The sequence below is a fragment of the Anoplophora glabripennis genome, unplaced genomic scaffold (assembly GCF_000390285.2).
Source record: "Anoplophora glabripennis isolate ALB-LARVAE unplaced genomic scaffold, Agla_2.0 scaffold364, whole genome shotgun sequence".
NCBI lineage: Eukaryota > Metazoa > Arthropoda > Insecta > Coleoptera > Cerambycidae > Anoplophora > Anoplophora glabripennis.
In genome coordinates this window covers 252,002-269,530 of record NW_019416465.1, presented here as the reverse complement: position 1 = coordinate 269,530, position 17,529 = coordinate 252,002, and the positions used below count along the sequence as shown (strand labels likewise).

General features: G+C 32.0%; 1 protein-coding gene across 1 annotated transcript in view; it reads left to right on the top strand.

Moving 5' to 3' along the window:
* The first annotated feature begins 12,016 nt into the window (after window positions 1–12,016).
* Window positions 12,017–17,529, top strand: part of LOC108911597 (serine proteinase stubble) — a 116,054-nt gene continuing 110,541 nt past the window's right edge. The window contains exon 1 of the mRNA XM_018716574.1: window positions 12,017–12,098. Within this exon, the coding sequence (XP_018572090.1) occupies window positions 12,017–12,098 (82 nt within the window). The remainder of the gene's footprint in view (window positions 12,099–17,529) is intronic.

Here is a 17,529-nt window from a genome sequence, read left to right as displayed (position 1 = left end):
TGAACTTTTTTACTTAGTTTTGATCATAGAATCGGCCTGTTCAGGGTTGGCAGCTAATTATGAGACACCTTGTATAAACATAGAATTAAAAATGCTTATTTTTCCGAAACACACGGTGTTCAAATGTTAAAATATCATATCTATTCAAATATCTCTGGAAACATTTGAAGCAGTAAGGTAAAATCCAATGAATTGGTATACAAATCTCTAAACCAGTGACGGACATATTAGGAGGCACTGTCGCTGAGTACCCTAGAATTTTGGAACTTCTAAGAAAAAAAAATGTATTTCATTTTTAATTTTTCTATATTTAAAATAATCTTTTATCTTAGTATCATTTCACAAAAAAATATAGAACTTTTGTGTTACCAAATACAATTTTAAGTATAGTGAAACCAGAGTGGAACCAATAAAGCTACAAATAAAATAATTAATAGAAATGATTAATTATCTGAATAGTAAAAAAAATGGAACTCACGTTTTTAGATCATCGATTGCAAGAATCAATATTTCTTCAATGATAAGGGCAATTGCGAATTTTTTAATAGAGAAAATTTCTTCTCACACATTTTTGAGGAAATAATTCATTTCCTTAAAGAACATCTTAAAATCTACGTCTAGTAAAATACTTTCTGCCAACAAATGTGGGGTACCACAAGCCTGCATACGCGTACCTTTAAATTTACGTTATTCGTCCTCCCACACATATTAATAGCTAATTTATACTATAACACAGTTACTTTCATCATATAAGTAAGTACATGAATATTTATATGTTTATCTGTTTTACTTGTAATAAATTATAACCGGGGGCCTTAGCATATATTATTGCATAGTCCCTTAAGTATTATTAGTTTTGTTCATTACCCTTAATTCATACATTGGCCTGAAATACCAATTAGGCACCTAAATAAATAAAGTTATTTTAATGATTAGTGTTATTATCATTACTAAGGCAATTTTAATACAATTTACTGAATTATGTGATTCCTCAGTATTATTCAAAGTGGATTTTTAACAAACATAAATTAAAATATTTGTCAGTGTACATACACCTGTTGTTTTGGAGTTAATGTCAGTCATTTATATATAGCTGTTTATTTTTTATTCCCCACAATTTTAATATTGTAGTAGATTTCGTATGCTGCTTAAAACAATTTAATGCGTGTGAAAATATTTAGATATTTAATTCTACATAAAGTGTGACCTGCAAAAAACAAGACACCCTTCCTTTTTATAAACAATTATCTTCTTTAACTATCGAACTAGTTATAGTGATTTAGTGAGAATCCATAGTGTCACAATTTCTTTTTATGCAACTTTTTAGTCAGTAATGTTAGGGATATTTTTAATTCTAACTACGTAGTCTTAATCGGCATTATTTTTTTTCTAGTCGTTACTATTTAGCTCATACTCTGCAAATCCACTGAAAATGGGCCAACCTAAACACATGTAGACATATCAATCAGTCATTCAAGATGGTCAAGGGTAGACACGAAACTCAAGCGAGACAAAAAATAAAGTGGCCATAATTTGAAGAATAAATATGTTCAAGAGTGTGCTAAGAGCGATGGTGGAGATATTACATATTAACATAATGTCAACCCACACTCCCTTTTTGTCACACTTGGTACACACCCTTTGGGACATATTTCTCTCTTAAAAGACAGTGTAGAAGAAAATCTATTGTAATAAAATGAATTATGGCTAGGAATTTAAATAATAAAGGGAAAGGCAGTTTAAAAAATATATAAAAATTAATTTTAAATAATAAATAAATTTGACCAAGTTTGTTTAACCAAAATAGTATGTGTTTTGACAGAATTCAACCAATGGGAGTAAAGGAGGCATTTGAAATTGAAATGGTACATAAAGTAAAATTGAATTTATAATATGACAGATAAAACAATCAAAGAGAGAAGATTTCAAACAAAATTTTAATTAAAAATCATGTACTAAATTGTATTCAAAATTTAAACTTGTGATTGGTAAAAACTGTATATTACAATTGTCGAAATATAGTAACGAGTAAAGTATTAAGAAAAAAAAAACTAACTACAGCAGAGAATGCATGAGAAATAATTAGCTACACCATTTGATTGAATTTCTCGGAATTAGGCCGGTCATTATAGCTTTTTTTCGGGAAAAAAATACTATTAGAAGTTTCTCTGCGGAATATTGTTCAGAAACGTGTTATAAACAAAATATCAAAAAATCAACTGGAGACTAGTTGGGAAACTGTTAAAACAATGGTCAAAATTATGGAAAAGTGGTTTTTTGACTCGCGTAAAAAAACTGTTATTCATAGAGAAAAAAGGTTTATACATAAAAGGTAGGTATTAAATGAATCTGTAAAATAAGACAAGTCCGATTAAATTCCGATAATTTCTTTATGCGCAAGAGCTCAAAAATGGTCGAAATTGTCCATTTTTTTCAATTGCTAAGAATTAATATAATTTTCATCGCAGATACTTGTAATTCAGGATTTTTGAGGCATTTTGCACCCTTAATAAGTAGTAAAAATTTCAACCCAAAAGCTTCATTAGCTTGGCGTTGGCGAAATTTGTTATCTAAGAAGATGCTATTTTCAATTCATTTTTCCCAAGCTCACAGGCGTTGTAGGGTTTCGATCATTAGTTGTTTTTGTACCTAAATAGTTGTATTGACATATGCATCTACTGACAATTTAATTTTTCAAATTTAATTTGTTTAAAAATGACTTTGAAAAAATGTTAATATTTATTAAATTGTTAAGCGCGTATGCTCCGCCTCGCTCTCCCCACTCGTTCGCTAGACCAAGTAATAGAACGCATCGCCGCTATCTTCTTTTTCGCAATTAAATAGTTGAATTCACCTTAATGTTAATTTCGGCTCTTAATATTAATAATTAAGGTCACTGCGATTAAATAAAAAAAAATTATCTCAGCTTCTATTCAACTTACAACAACGATTTTTTTTTTTTTAATTCGAAGAGAACTAAAGTATAGAGGTTACTATTTTATTTTATAATAATTACCTATCTTAACAATTTAATAAACATTTTTTCAGTCATTTTTAAACAAATTAAATTTGAAAAATTAAATTCTCAGTAAATGCATATGTCAATACAACTATTTAAGTACAAAAACAACTAATGATCGAAACCCTACAACGCCTGTGAGCTTGGGAAAAACGAATTGAAAATAGCATCTTCTTAGATAATAAATTCCGCCAACGCCAAACCAATGGAGCTTTCGGGCTGAAATTTTTACCACTTATTAAGGGTGCAAAAAGCCTCAAAAATCCTGAATTACATGTGTCTGCGATGAAAATTGTATTAATTATTAGCAATTGAAAAAAGCGGACATTTTAGACCATTTTTAAGCTCTTCCGCATAAACAAATTATCGGATTTTAATCGGACTTGTCTTATTTTACAGATTTATTTAATACCTACCTTTTTTGTATAAATCTTTTTTCTCTATGAATAACAGTTTTTTACGTGAGTCAAAAAACCACTTTTCCATAACTTTGGCCACTGTTAAAACAAAGTTTCCCAACTAGCCTCGAGTTGATTTTTTGATATTTTATTTATAACAGGTTTCCGAACAATATTCCGCAGAGAAACTTCTAATAGTATTTTTTTTCCCGAAACAGGCTCTTTCATATCTATAATGACTGGGCTAAATAGAGAAGCACAAGTTTTAGATAACGAAAACACAAAATACCATCCTATTATAGAAAATAAACCAAGCTTGCGAAGAAAAAAACGCAATTCACCATTGAGATTAGGAAGTACGGAACAGCAGAAAAGAAGCATAGTACATGGAAACATATGACAGAGTTCAACCAAGGAACATTGAGAAAAGTACATCAGAAACCAATAGAATACGAAGCTTAGTGCCTAGGACAGATTACGAAAGGTACAAACTTAGGTAAATAACTAGAAATGAATATACCTGGGTTTGAATATTGTTGCTTATTTTAGTATAAGAAATGGCGCAGGATAGAGTAGGGTAGGATAAGATTTACTTCTGTTCGCAGAAGCATAATAATAAATTTGCATGAAAAATTTAATGAAGAAAACAAATTGTTAGCTAGTCACATAAAATAATTTTATTTTCTTGAAACTACAGTATGATAAATTAAAATTAAATTGAAACCATTCTTCTTTGATGAATACACTAATTTTGGTGAAGTTAAATTTAGATACAAGCGCCTTTTCAATATCAATTGCCCTAAGTCATTGATTAATATAAAATTTTCAATATTAAACAGCCTTTCTCATAACCTCACCCTGATCATGGTAAAAATATTTCATACTTTTTAAAAAAAAATTGAAGAAAGACTTTCTTTAGAATTTATCACACCAAATAAGAAGAAAGAAGTTTGTTGAGAAGAAGACGAAGAAGAGCTTAAGCAAATAAAGGTAAGAAAAACTCAATATTTGCTAAACTATTACGCTATATATAAAATATACATAAAATTATCTGTCGAGACAAAAAAGTTCTGTTATAATTTTCTTCTGGCTTTCTTTCATTAGTTAAGATAGATACAGATCTGGTATTTCGTATATCAATAAATAAAGGGTGTTCCAAAAATAATGGATTTGAATTGTGCTCCATTTTCATTCCGAATAGTTAGCGAATTATGCAGGGTCACATGTTGTAATAACCACGTTGCGGTTAGCTAATCACTTCGCCAGCGCATTAAATGGTCCTCTGGCTTCAATTCCTGGGTTAGCTGAATCTTGAATGGATGCAAATGCAGATCATTTGTTAATATCCGCTGTATTGTGCTTTTTGAAATGTTTAATTGCAATTTCCGCCACACTATAACGCAACGTAGGAATATTTTCGGTCTGTTTTTTATTGTCTGCAACCGAACCCATTTGTTCAAATTTGGAAACTAATCTTTTCACAGTTATTTCATTCGGGGCCATCCTTTTACTAAAAATTCCACGTAATTTACGCACAGTCTCAGCTACACATCTTCGTACTTGTAATGAATTTTTACAATCTTCACTTGCTTATCAGTCATATAGCGCTCCGCAACGTGTTTACTACAACATGTGACCCTGCACAATATGCTGCCAACTCTTCAGAATGAAAATCCTGCCTTACTTTTATACTAAATAATAACTAGTTTTAGTTATTAATAAAAATAATAATTTTTTATTTGCTGAAAAATTTCTGGGCTAGTGGACATGTCGGCATAGGCTTATTAACGTTTCGAAAGATATATCGCTAATATTTCCTTAAGAACCTCTGAAATTGGAGATTCAGTGCTTTGATTGGTATTTATATTTGCCGAGTGTCGTTCTCGTCCTTGATTTTTGTAGATGAGTCATTTTCAAATTCCAGGTAATTTTATTCCCTCGTCTCGATTGAAGATATATCGATTCTGCTGGATTTCTATCGCCTCCTTGTAGAGTTTTGACCAAAATCTTCTCTTTCTCTCACTATAATTCTGGTATTAGTTAGCCAAGTGTCCCATATCTGCCGCAACTGCCGATTTTTCCACGTTGTTACTCTTCATGTGACCCTTGTGCTCCTTTAACCTCGTACTGTTTTTTCGTTTGACCTACGTATACTTTTCCACATGTACACAGAATATTGTGTACATTGGGACCTTGAAATAGATCGTTCCTGCAGCTAGTTTTAAAAAGCCTGTCCCTATCTTCCTGAAGTAATGTAAATAATATTAATCTTGTATTTCCTCCAGATTTTCCTTTTTCGTTATCCTTAAGTATATTTCTGATGGCTCGTTCGATATTTCTGTCCGTGTATATCTATTTCTTCTAAGAGCAGATTATTATTATAAGCGCTGTAGTTCCATCTGCATGATGACGCTGATTTCCGGATGTATTCTGTTCCTGCTGTTCAGCAAATTATTTTGTGTTGATGTACTAATAAATGTACCGTACACATATCTGAACCAACATTTTGGCCTTAAAGTTGCTGATTCCAAAGCTTTTTTCTCGAAAATTTGCATATAAATATATGCCAAAGCTAGGAACAAAGATGAACCCAGAGGTGCTCCTTCAGTTTGTTCATAAAACTGATCCCTAAAGGAGAAGGTCCATCTTGTGTACACCTTTGCTACTACTAAAGTTTCGCCCTTGTCTTCTGTAATCAGCCGTTATGAAGTTCTTACGAAGCTTATTTAACTGGCCCTTTTGTGAAAAACGACGTTGTTACATCAAAACGCACTAGGTACAGTTGAATTCCCTTGATATTGTCAATAAAATTTCCAGCGTTTTCCTCACTAGACCTTTATTGTTTAAAAATTTAATATGGTATCTTGTCTTGATATAAGAAATATCTAGCGTCCATTCAATTCTGACCTACCTTGAATTTTAAATAATTCTGATATTACATATCAATTTCTTAAAAAATTTTCCTTTTCATAATCTAATAACCACTAATAAATAAGAGAGATTTAATTGTGTTCAAAATCATTCTCAGAATATCAAGAAATTATCTAAAGAGTGACAGCAAGCACCCACTCATGAAAACAAAATTATCGACTTACCCATATACAGAAGCACGGTGGTCAGGATCGGTTCAACATACAAGACGCTTTGGGAACCAAGTAAAATGTTGCATCTAGAAAAGAGAATATAGTTCTGAAAATACTCGGAAAAATAGTAAATTTTTCTTAGTCAATTAATTTCTGCAGTTTGGGTCTTTAAAACTAAAAAAATAAAATTGTTAGTTGTCAATAATCTAACTGCAGTTTTGCCACAAAAGTAATTTGTAATGATCCTTGAAATAACGGCTAACTTCGGAAAACAATAACATAAATTTGGTATGTATTTAGCAAATTAAATTAATTAAGAACATGTAGGTGGTCTAAACAAATTAGGTTTAATAATTTTTACTAAATCCGATATATTTATTTTAATATTTCTTGCAAAAAATGTAATAAAATTTCCAGGGTCGTATCTAAAGAAATGAAGTTGATGAAATTAATCATGTTAGCCTTGATTGTTTAGAGGCATAATGTTGGTCTCCTGTGAGAAGCGAATTTGTAACATCTTGTAAAATATATAAATGAATATTTAATAAGATTGTGAAAAATTTCATCCAAAACCAATCCTGTCAGCCGTTTACTTTTGAAGAATTTGAAAATTTATTAAACTTGTGGGTAGAATTCCGAACCGGAATGATTAAATTTGTTTACGTCTCCACCTTCATTTCTGAATCGATTTTAATGAACTTGACCTCACTTTACACCCAAGTATGCACTGTTCATTACACGGTACACAATAAAATATTCTGGAATAATAAGTCTTTATAAAAAGGGTGCTGCCAAATCCTGAAATCCTATTTTCATACAATAAAATATTCCGAAATACCCACACAAATTGTCAGTAGTCTTGTCTCTGTCTAAAGGTGTAACTTTGTCTTTTTGATGTATTTGATAACGTCGAAAATTGTTTCTTCGTATTCAAGGAATATATATCGTTTTTAATTTAAATGTATTCAGACGAAAATAGAGAAAGTTAAAAGTATGTAGGTATTTTCTACTAGAGCATGACGCAGCCAAATTCTGACCTTATGAATTAAAACTAAATACAATAAAACACAAATTAACAAAACTATGTGACCTGGATTTCTTCTGAAACTGAAACGAAATAAGCATATTTAACATGTGCTAAAATTACCATTGTGTAGGCCTAGAACATATAGGTTGAATTTTCGTCCAACTCATTTTAAACAGATAGAAATCTAATTTCAGCAAAATCTTAATGACTACAAATGAAGACCTACTGAAGATGAAACTGATATGAAACTGATATGATATGATATGTCGTTTTTGTGACAAATTATTCCAAAATATGAGTAATACAGAAAACTGTTTCGAATAAAAGTTGCAGCATATTTTGAAATTATCTTCAGTTCTATACGGTGTCCCATTTTTCCTGACTGTCACGTAACTTCGCTTTCACAAATTACCGCTTTGGTGTTATTTGACGTTCTTAAAAAAATAGCATTTGGAGTGTTCACGAAAATACCAAATGTCTTCAGAACTAAACATGATAACAAATTGTGATTCTAACCACTTGTTCAAGAATCAAAAATCCTATCTTCTACATAACTTAACAAACTTTGGAAATTTTAAAAGGAACCCTATATTAGATTGGATACAGACATACTGCCTTCAGTCCTGTTAAGACATATTAGAGTCTATTTCTTACAGTTTTTGAGATACTCATGATTTTTTATATTTTTGTTGCTATCTCCATGTTAAAATATGAATGCAATATAATAATTTTGAAACAAAAATGAAATAAGACAATGACGTTTGGGCAGCATTTAATGTAAAAGTTAGTAGGTACATTAAAAAAAAAAATAGATACAAAAATGTGCGAATAAACTTCTTGTAATTTTAATATGAACATAATCACATTAAGTCAGCACATGGCCTTAAAAATGAGCACCAATTATAAAATTATTAATAAAAAGAAAACACAAAATTATTAGGAGAACATAAAAAGATCTGCAATAATAATTATTCAAAATGTTTTGCCATTTCGCCTAGCACAATCATTTCCAAAAATTTTCATCTAAACTAGGAAGAATTTCAGACACAAATAAGAGATCGACCGATAAATCTAGTTGACCAGCTAGTTGGTTAAAAATTTTATCCAATCCATTTATATGGAAAATGTTGATTTAAAAAATAATTTATTTTATTATTTTGGTTAGGAAACAGTGCTATTATGTGACAATCATTTTTTAACGCTGGAACTACTGTACAAAGAATATGAAAAACTTGGAATATCTATTAGTTGTTTATTTTTAGAGATATTTGATATTTTTCAGAGTACGTAGCGAACTTCAATTTATTCAGAAAACATCAAATAACACCGAAATGGTACGTTTTTGATTCAATATCTTTTATCGAAGTAGGCCTTAAATTTAACAAGAAATTCAATAATACGATGATATACAGAATGTTACATTTATAAAATGAAGTTAGGTACCAATTATGGATGTACTTACTCACATAAAGAGAAATTTTTCAAATGTTAATAGTTTTATTGAATAATCATGTTTGTCTATTTTGACAAACAAATAATAAAATCAAATTTTTGCAATTAATTTTATTAAAATAATAATTATAATAATAATATAACACAAATAGTATACGTAACTGAAAAGAATACGTACATATATATATATATTTCAAGTAGCATTATTTTAACGACTTAAAATGCAAGATAATAAGTCATTGTAAATTATTTTCCCTAACTTTTTTGTATATTGGGCAAAAGCTTCATGATCTGCACCACAATTCTCATGGGCCCATCAGTGAAAGACTGTGCATTTAACCTACTGTGCAAACGACACATTCTGCGTCATAGTTTTCCTCGCCATCACTGTTATCATCAAAAACAACTTTCATGTCACTCTCATCAGTCGAACTACCATTTAAATTAACTTTCTCCTTTTTTTAACTGCTTAGCATCCACTGATTTTTCAGTTTTTTATAATATTATAATATATAATTAAATTTGAACTTCTTTGTCACTGTTACAACTTCACTGTTTTCTGTGGAATCTTCATTTTTACGTTTCTAAACTCATTGTTAAATATATATATGGAGATGGCATAATAAAAGCTACACTTACACCACATGCGTTTTTGACTTTCCAGGACGTGATTTTGGGGCATCTTCAGTATCACTGGAATCTTTTAAAGTTCCCGGACGTGGATGATTTGTAGCATCTTCAGTGTCAATAGAATCATTTGAAATTTTTAGACGTGGATAATTTGAAGTCTCTTCAGTGACTGTAGGTCTCCCTTCAGCGTAGTATTGAACTAACTCATCTTATCTTCGATATATTTACCCAGAGTAGGCTTTCTAACGTTGCTTAGGGCAAAAAAAATGTTTTTAACATAATATTCAAGGGTACTCTTTGGAACACTAAAATGTTTCGCTGCTGTTTTGTAGCCCATAACTTTTAGGGAAATTTGCCTGAAAAATTGTTCTATAAAATCACTGCTATAGGTCCTAATATGAGACCATCTCATAATAGGAACCCTTGAGGGTCTCTTACTTGAACATATTAAAATACGTTACTTTGAGGGATCTATTGGTCAGTGGAAGAGTAAGAATTCGTTGTGTTTCAGCTGTTTGAGAATAATATTAGAAATCTAAATTAACCTTCCCCGTTGAAAATATACATTTTTCAAACTTTTTTGCGCACAAAACGTCTTATTTAATTGTTGCCTAATAAAAAAATGTAATCTGGTTATGTGTACGATTTCGTAATACTAACAAGTTTTTAATCATTTATGCTCGAAAACGGGAATTTTCTATAAAATACCTTTTTGTGTAAAAGACCAATACATACAAATTTTAAAGTTCTGCTGTTAAATAAGAGAAAAAATACCACGCCAAGAACTATGAAACGAAATTCCACCTAAGCGAACCAGTTTTATCCGCCATTGAATGATTTTGATTCAACTTACTTTTGTCAACAATAAAAATTTACACATATTTGAAAGTTTTTTTCCAAGAATTTCAACTTGAACATGGAATATCTTGAAATCTTATCTTTACGTAATATTTTTTATTTTAGAGAGTTCCATTACCATTAAGCGAATTTTGCGTTATGTTCTTCGCGACACCCAGCATATGAAAGAATATCATAGTGCACAATTTCTCTTTCGAATACATTACTGAAAGATGTAATTTTGTCTCTAATTTCACCGCACATGATACTGCGATGGATAAAGACAGCACAGTGTGGGAAATAAAACATGCAAGCAGCGAAAGCATTCCGATTGCGGAAACCACCAGTCGCAAATCTCGCCGTCGAAATAACCGCAGAAGACTGTCCTCCGGCGCGGCATTGCTTCAATTTCACGGCCTAAGTAGGTACATGTGAAAAATGTCGGTTCAGCGAAAGCACGGACGATCGCACTAGCCTAAATACACACCAATAATTCCAAAGCCGGCTCCGAGGAGCAACAGGTGTATGCGTGGTACTGTCAGAGGACCACGAGCTGATATACACTGAGAGAAAAATTTCGTAAAACCTACTTTTGTTCTAGGACTCTTATATGAGGTGTTTTGGGGTATTTCCCAGTATCTATCTATTAAACTCACTAAGGTGGTTCTAATTTTTAAAAACGGTTATGTAAATTTCCAAACTATCGTCCTATTTCCATTCCGTCATGTCATTTTTTTTCTTGGAAAATATTTGAAATAATAATTAAGAAGAGCCTGACAAGATATTTCGCTTCGAATCAGTGACCAGTTCGGCTTTAGGGAATTGTCTCAAAGGTGAATGCTGTCTCCAAAGTAGTAAGTTATGTGGTTGAAAGTCTGCAAACCTTATGCGACCTTAGGAAGATCTTTGATTGCATCTCTCGTGACCTTCTTATTAAGAAACTTTTTATATATAACATTAGAGGCCTGCCATTAAACTTCTTAAAATCTTATGTTACTTCTAGAAAATGTAATAAAGAATGGTGTGCCCCAAGATTCTCTTTTAGGACTCCTGTTTTCCAAAAATTATATGATTAACTGTGTTTCTTGTAAGTATCCGGAAAAATGTATCATTTATGATGATGACACATAGTAAAATTGTAGTAATTAAAATGTAGTATCTTTGTAATGCTCAGTTAAATAAAAACAAAACCAATAAGTGGTTTGTAAATAATGATCTTAAATTAAATTTAGATCATACTCAACCCATAATTTTTTCCACTAACTATAATATTACAAATAGTTCTGCAACTGATTTGTTGGATTTGACCCTCCTTGATCATACTTATGTTAATCGTCTCACGTTGCTTCTTTGTGAAAAAAACTCTAGTTATTTGCGTCTGCCTCGATTTTAACTGATATTAAATCTACGGTTAAATCTTTATAATGACTTACCTGAAAGAAGTAAAAGATTTAAGTTTATATAAATTCAAATTGAATATCAAAAAGTATTTACTTAAAAAATATTTTTAATCATATATGTATATGTATACAGCAGTTGTTACTAAATGTAATATTTAATTATATCTTATATGCTTCCTCCATTCCTGGCTTTAAGGAATAAAAAAGAGCCAAAGCAGCTGGATCAATCGTTGGTTATCGCGCCTGAAACCGGTATGTCTGGTGTGTTCTGACGACAAACGATCCCAGCTATATTTAATGATATTGATGGTGTAATCTAATGCTAGTCGAGACGTATAGCCCGTGAAGTAGTTTCCTGTAAAGTCATCACTTAAAACTTCCCTCGTAAGGGCATCACTGGCACTTTCATGGTACATATAATCGCATTCTTGTCATTTTTTGGACTCTGTATATTCAATGGCCACTAGATGAATCGCAGTTACATCTTTTACGTCCAAACTTCATTAGTTTAGGTCAAACGTCTTTTAAGATATTTTCCCAGATGTGTGTAAGTACCCCTAAAACTTAAAATGATCTAAAGAATCTCCTTATTATTATCGGAACACACTTAATAACTACAATCTCGAAGAGTGCACCACAATAATCTTTGAAACAAGTAATCTCTTAATTCTTGTTTGACAGGTTCACAATAATTTTTGAATTTTTATTCTAAATAAAATAATATTTTGTAATAATATATTTAGTTATGCTCGTATAAATGAAGTATTAGCATTACTATATTACATATTCATTTTCATATTTCGCCAAAGCCTGTGACTTATATTAAATCAGCGGTATTCAAGCTGTGTCCCTATGAACCCTGGGGTCCTGCACAATCTCTCTGGGGGTTCCGTGACGAAATTTCAAATTTTATTATAGATAATTTCAAAATTCAAAAAAATATTTATACTCTTAAACCTTTTTATTTTTATAAGTACACGCATTTAAGTTACTATAAGAGTTTTATCTATTTATGCAAGGCAAGTAAGTCGGCTTTTAACTTATTAGCTGGCGCAGCGTTCTTCTCGTTGGTTACGTCGCCTTTCCCTTGATTTTTACCTAGAGATTTATAAGGAATATCCGGAAATTGCTGACCAGGCAATAAATGTATTAATGCCTTTTGCAACTACGTACCTGTGCGAAAAATCATTTTCCACGTACGTAGCGACAAAAACAAAGTATCGCAATGCGTTTAAGGCAGAATTTGAAATGCGATTGCATCTTACGACAAAACCACCTGATTTTAACATATCATGTAAAAATATTCAAGCTCATCCCAGTTTCTGATTATACTTAGATACTCTTTTTTTAATTACTCAATAAATATTTACTTTAGACTTTAAAGTCTATAATTTTTTCTTAGTGGAATATTTATTTTGTTAATCGTAGTATTTATAAGTAAAAAATGTGTTCAAAAAATTTTGTTAGGTATGGCAGTTCCTCAAAAAAAGTCGAAGGGTTGGCAGGGTTCCACAAGTCGTAAAAGTTTGAAGACCGCTGTGTTAAATCAATAATTGTATTTTTATATTTGAATTAAATTTGTGTGCCATACTATCTGTGTGTCATTGTCTGTAGTAAAAAAGTAGTCTCTGAGGATAATTAGTACCATGTGCTATGCAAAGTGGTACGCAAAAGCAAAGCAGACTTAATAACACCTAACACCTGGCACCTAGGAATTTCGTTGATAGTGTTTTTAAGAATATTGAAAATGAAACAAATTTTGTATGTCAACCAAAAGAAATTACGTATACAATGAAAATTTCGTATTATTTCTATACTATGATTTAACAATAGAACATTTTTTCAGACACCTAATACTTTACAGGCTTTTTTGTCAAAAACATCTTCCAATAACACAGCCACACAAAAATAATGTTATATGGTTTTGACCAGACAGGTATATCCTGTAATATTTTTATGCACCGATCCGTCTCCACTGTCAGAATTGCGCTAACACGTCACACTTTTTTCTAACCTCAAAAAATAAGTCAAAAATAGCAAAAATAGACGAAGAAATATCTGAGACAAAATCAACAAAAAAATGTTTTTTTCACATTTCTTAGCATAGCTATATGTATGTAATCTGAATCCAACTTTCCACCTTTATCGACCTTTAGTAATCATACAGCAACCCCCAAGACCCCCCCAGGATCCAATTCTGGATTAATCTGTTGATTTTTCGAAATTCTTGTCAGCCATATTGGATCCGCCATATTGAATTTTGCAATTCTGAATTCAAATTCATGATTAACGAACCTAAAAACCCCACGGGCCCAAATAGCATTAATCGGAAACCCCTACATACCAAATTTTCCATGATTCTATTCATTTCTTGCAAACTTCGATTTCTAGCCCAGTTTTTTGACTTATAGCATACATTATGAATGAAATGAATAGAAATAAATTGAAAATTTTAGATAACGAACCCCTTGCATAAAAAAAATCAGTCAACTGGTTGATTTTACAATATCTCTAGCTATGGAAGCAAATTCTGAGAGCAAAACAGATTGTTTTTTAAACATTAACTAATTGAAGTGCATAATGTATATTCTTTGACAGCTCTTTTCAGTGAAACTTTTTGGCTAGGCCAACATAGTTTCATAAAATAAAGTTTGAATGATTTATTGACGCTGTGCAAAACCGTACTTATCTTATCAACTTCGACGTCACCTGTTATATGGATGTTGTATAATAATGAAAAAGTAATATTGACAGTTGGTAAAAGAAAGCGCAAAAACTAACGTTTAGGTAGGGAATTCTGGAAGGAAGCCTAGGGAGTTGAAGATAGGCAGTTGAAGTGAGAACAGTGTGCAGATAGGTAACAAGACGATCGGCGGACAGTGTGTCAAAGTAGTGAAAAGTTAATTGTTTAAAGTGTTATTAATTAGCAGGTCATAACCTTTAAGTACTTTGTTGTTAATTGTTCTATGTAATCTTATCATTGTGATGTTTATAGATGTTTCATGATAATAATTCTTTGTATATTTAGCTTCCATTGCTTTATGCTCAAGGGCATATATTTTTCTAAGGTAAAATTGTTATACTTATTATTAGCGATTGCTCATTATTTATTTCATGTTAAATATATATTATCGTGGGCGCCCCGACTTTACAATAATGACTCCTTTGTTCTATATCTAACTTGTTTTTGTCATGATAACGTTGTTCGAAAAACCTAGATGTTTCATGATAATGGTTTTGTATATGTTTAGCCTTCATTGTCTTACGCTCAGGGGCGTATATTTTTCTAATATAACATTGTTACAATTATTATTAAAGATTGTTCATTATTTATTGCACGTTTAAATATGTATTTTGTCGTGACCGCCCAGATATTGCAATAACGACTTCTTTACATTTAACTTGTTTTTCATGATTATGTTCTTTGATTTCTTGTGCTCACTTTATGTCATACGTCTATACGAGCCTTTTTGGGTTTACTTACATTTTCGCCCGTGCGGAACGAATCTGGATTAAGCTCGATTGCCTCCCGTATGGGACTCCAGTGTTATGAAGGATCTTCCGATATCTCAACTTTAGCTGGATTGCCCCCGTATGGGACTCCAGTACCTTCCGGCTCTGCCGGCTAACTAACACCAAACCTCTTCAGTTTTGCTTAGGAGTGTGTATGACTAATATGAGGTAACAGATGACATTTAGTGACACATTAAATGAGACAGGTCTTATTTATCATTAGCAAAGTTTCTTAATTTATGCCTTTGGTTAGTGGTTGTTTTGTATTTATATTTGGGTGGTAAGAGCAAAGATCGTGGGTTTCTCTGCCATGCTCTTTCCCCGCAGGAGCTCTAGGTGAGCCTGGCACTCTCATTCCATGTTAAATGGTTGTTAATGTTTTTGTTGTTCTTTCTATTTGTCACATGTTTAATTTGAAGATTGTTGTACAATAATAAAGTTAGGTGTATTTACTCTGCTTTCGTTTTTATAAAATTAAACCATACATCCCCTCAAAAAAAGTTAGTAGCCAGCGCTTTCCGGTCAATAAAAAAAATAAATACACACAACGTAGGGATTCCTTATGACGATCACATATTTTTGGCCACAACTACGTTTATATTTCTTTTTTTTTCAATCGAACCTGGGGTTGTTCTACTAGAACGCAGAGGGCAAAATGGCCAAATAAAGAGATACAAAAATAATAAGCACATTTAACAAAATAGGTGCAAATTAGGACAATAGAAAATAATTTGGTGAAAAAAATACGAACTGATGATGTCAATGAACAAACTAGAGGAAATTCTGAATTTAAAGAAGCAGAAGAAATGAAGTAAAAATTCTAGTAACCAACGCAACCGACAACGTTCATCTGTACTGTTTAAAACCAACAAAAATTAATCTCAGTGTACAAACGGTACCATCAGGAGGGGACTCGAGGCACTCGAGGAAGACCGCTACGGTGTCCCAGTGACCTACTTGGGATGTTCTGCTGCCCGACAGACCAACTGCACACAAGTCTTCAGTCTGTACCGGCTAGTCACCGACAATTCTACACCACCTCATGTGTGTGTCTGTCCCATAGACGTTCGCGAAAAGAATCTGTAGACTTGACCCGGTACCACCAGACCCAACGACATCGACTAGTTAGTTAACCCACTAACAGGTACCCGCACAAGATGATAATAAGTCGCAATAATTGATAGTTCAGATATTTAACTGTTGGTTCAAATTTTGTTGTAAAATGAAGTTCGGGATAATAGTGAGTTTGTGCTTATTTAACACAGTTCTGGCTTTGAAGGGGGATCATGACGGGAATAGCAGAAGAGGTGAGTACATCGAAATTCCCGAGTCCACCAAAATAAGTATGCAAACAAGGAAACGGAGAGCGTTATGCGACGTCCATAAAAGACTCCGTAAAGTGGAACACACGTTTGAAACAGTCTCGGTTGTGTTACCATTAAAACGTTTTCGTTCAGGTATTCCGAAATCGTCCGTGGCATGTCCTTATCCGAAACGGAAGTACAGTTAATGAAACGAGAGAGGAAACCTGCGCGAATTTTTTTATCAGTTTTGTAGTTCATTTCGCTGATCGAATTTATGCGCAACTTTGTATGTGTGCCCTTGAATTTGCGGGTATAAAATAATTAGTATTAATGCACACACGAAAAATTATATATTGCCTTAAATTTGCCTCTCCTAAAAATATAATATATCAACTTTCTTCAACAACTGCTTCTAAGAACGTAATTGTTCTAAAAATTACACATTCGTGTTAATAGTGGTAAAATGAAGGAAAGTGGACAGCATCACGTACATATTTCTATTATCATAATATCATTGTTATCACTAATTTCACAAATAAAATGAAATTTTTCAACAACTCAGTAATTACAAATTAAAAAAAGGTACTTATCAATTTTTTTTAAATATCGATGTTTTTCAATAAATATGCTTAAAAAATGTAATGCAAAATCAAGAGGTACAAAGTATATGAAGATCGTATACGATGCAAAGTAGAGCAAAAAATTGTCGGTCTTTTATCAAAGGAAAATCGTGTCATCATTTTTAGGAGGCGTAAGATGAACCGTTTCAAATTTAAAATGAAATTTAATGTAAAATCTGAAATACCGCCGCATACGCACTGTGTTCTGGTACTAGCTGTAGTCGGCCAGGTGCATCGAGGGTACGA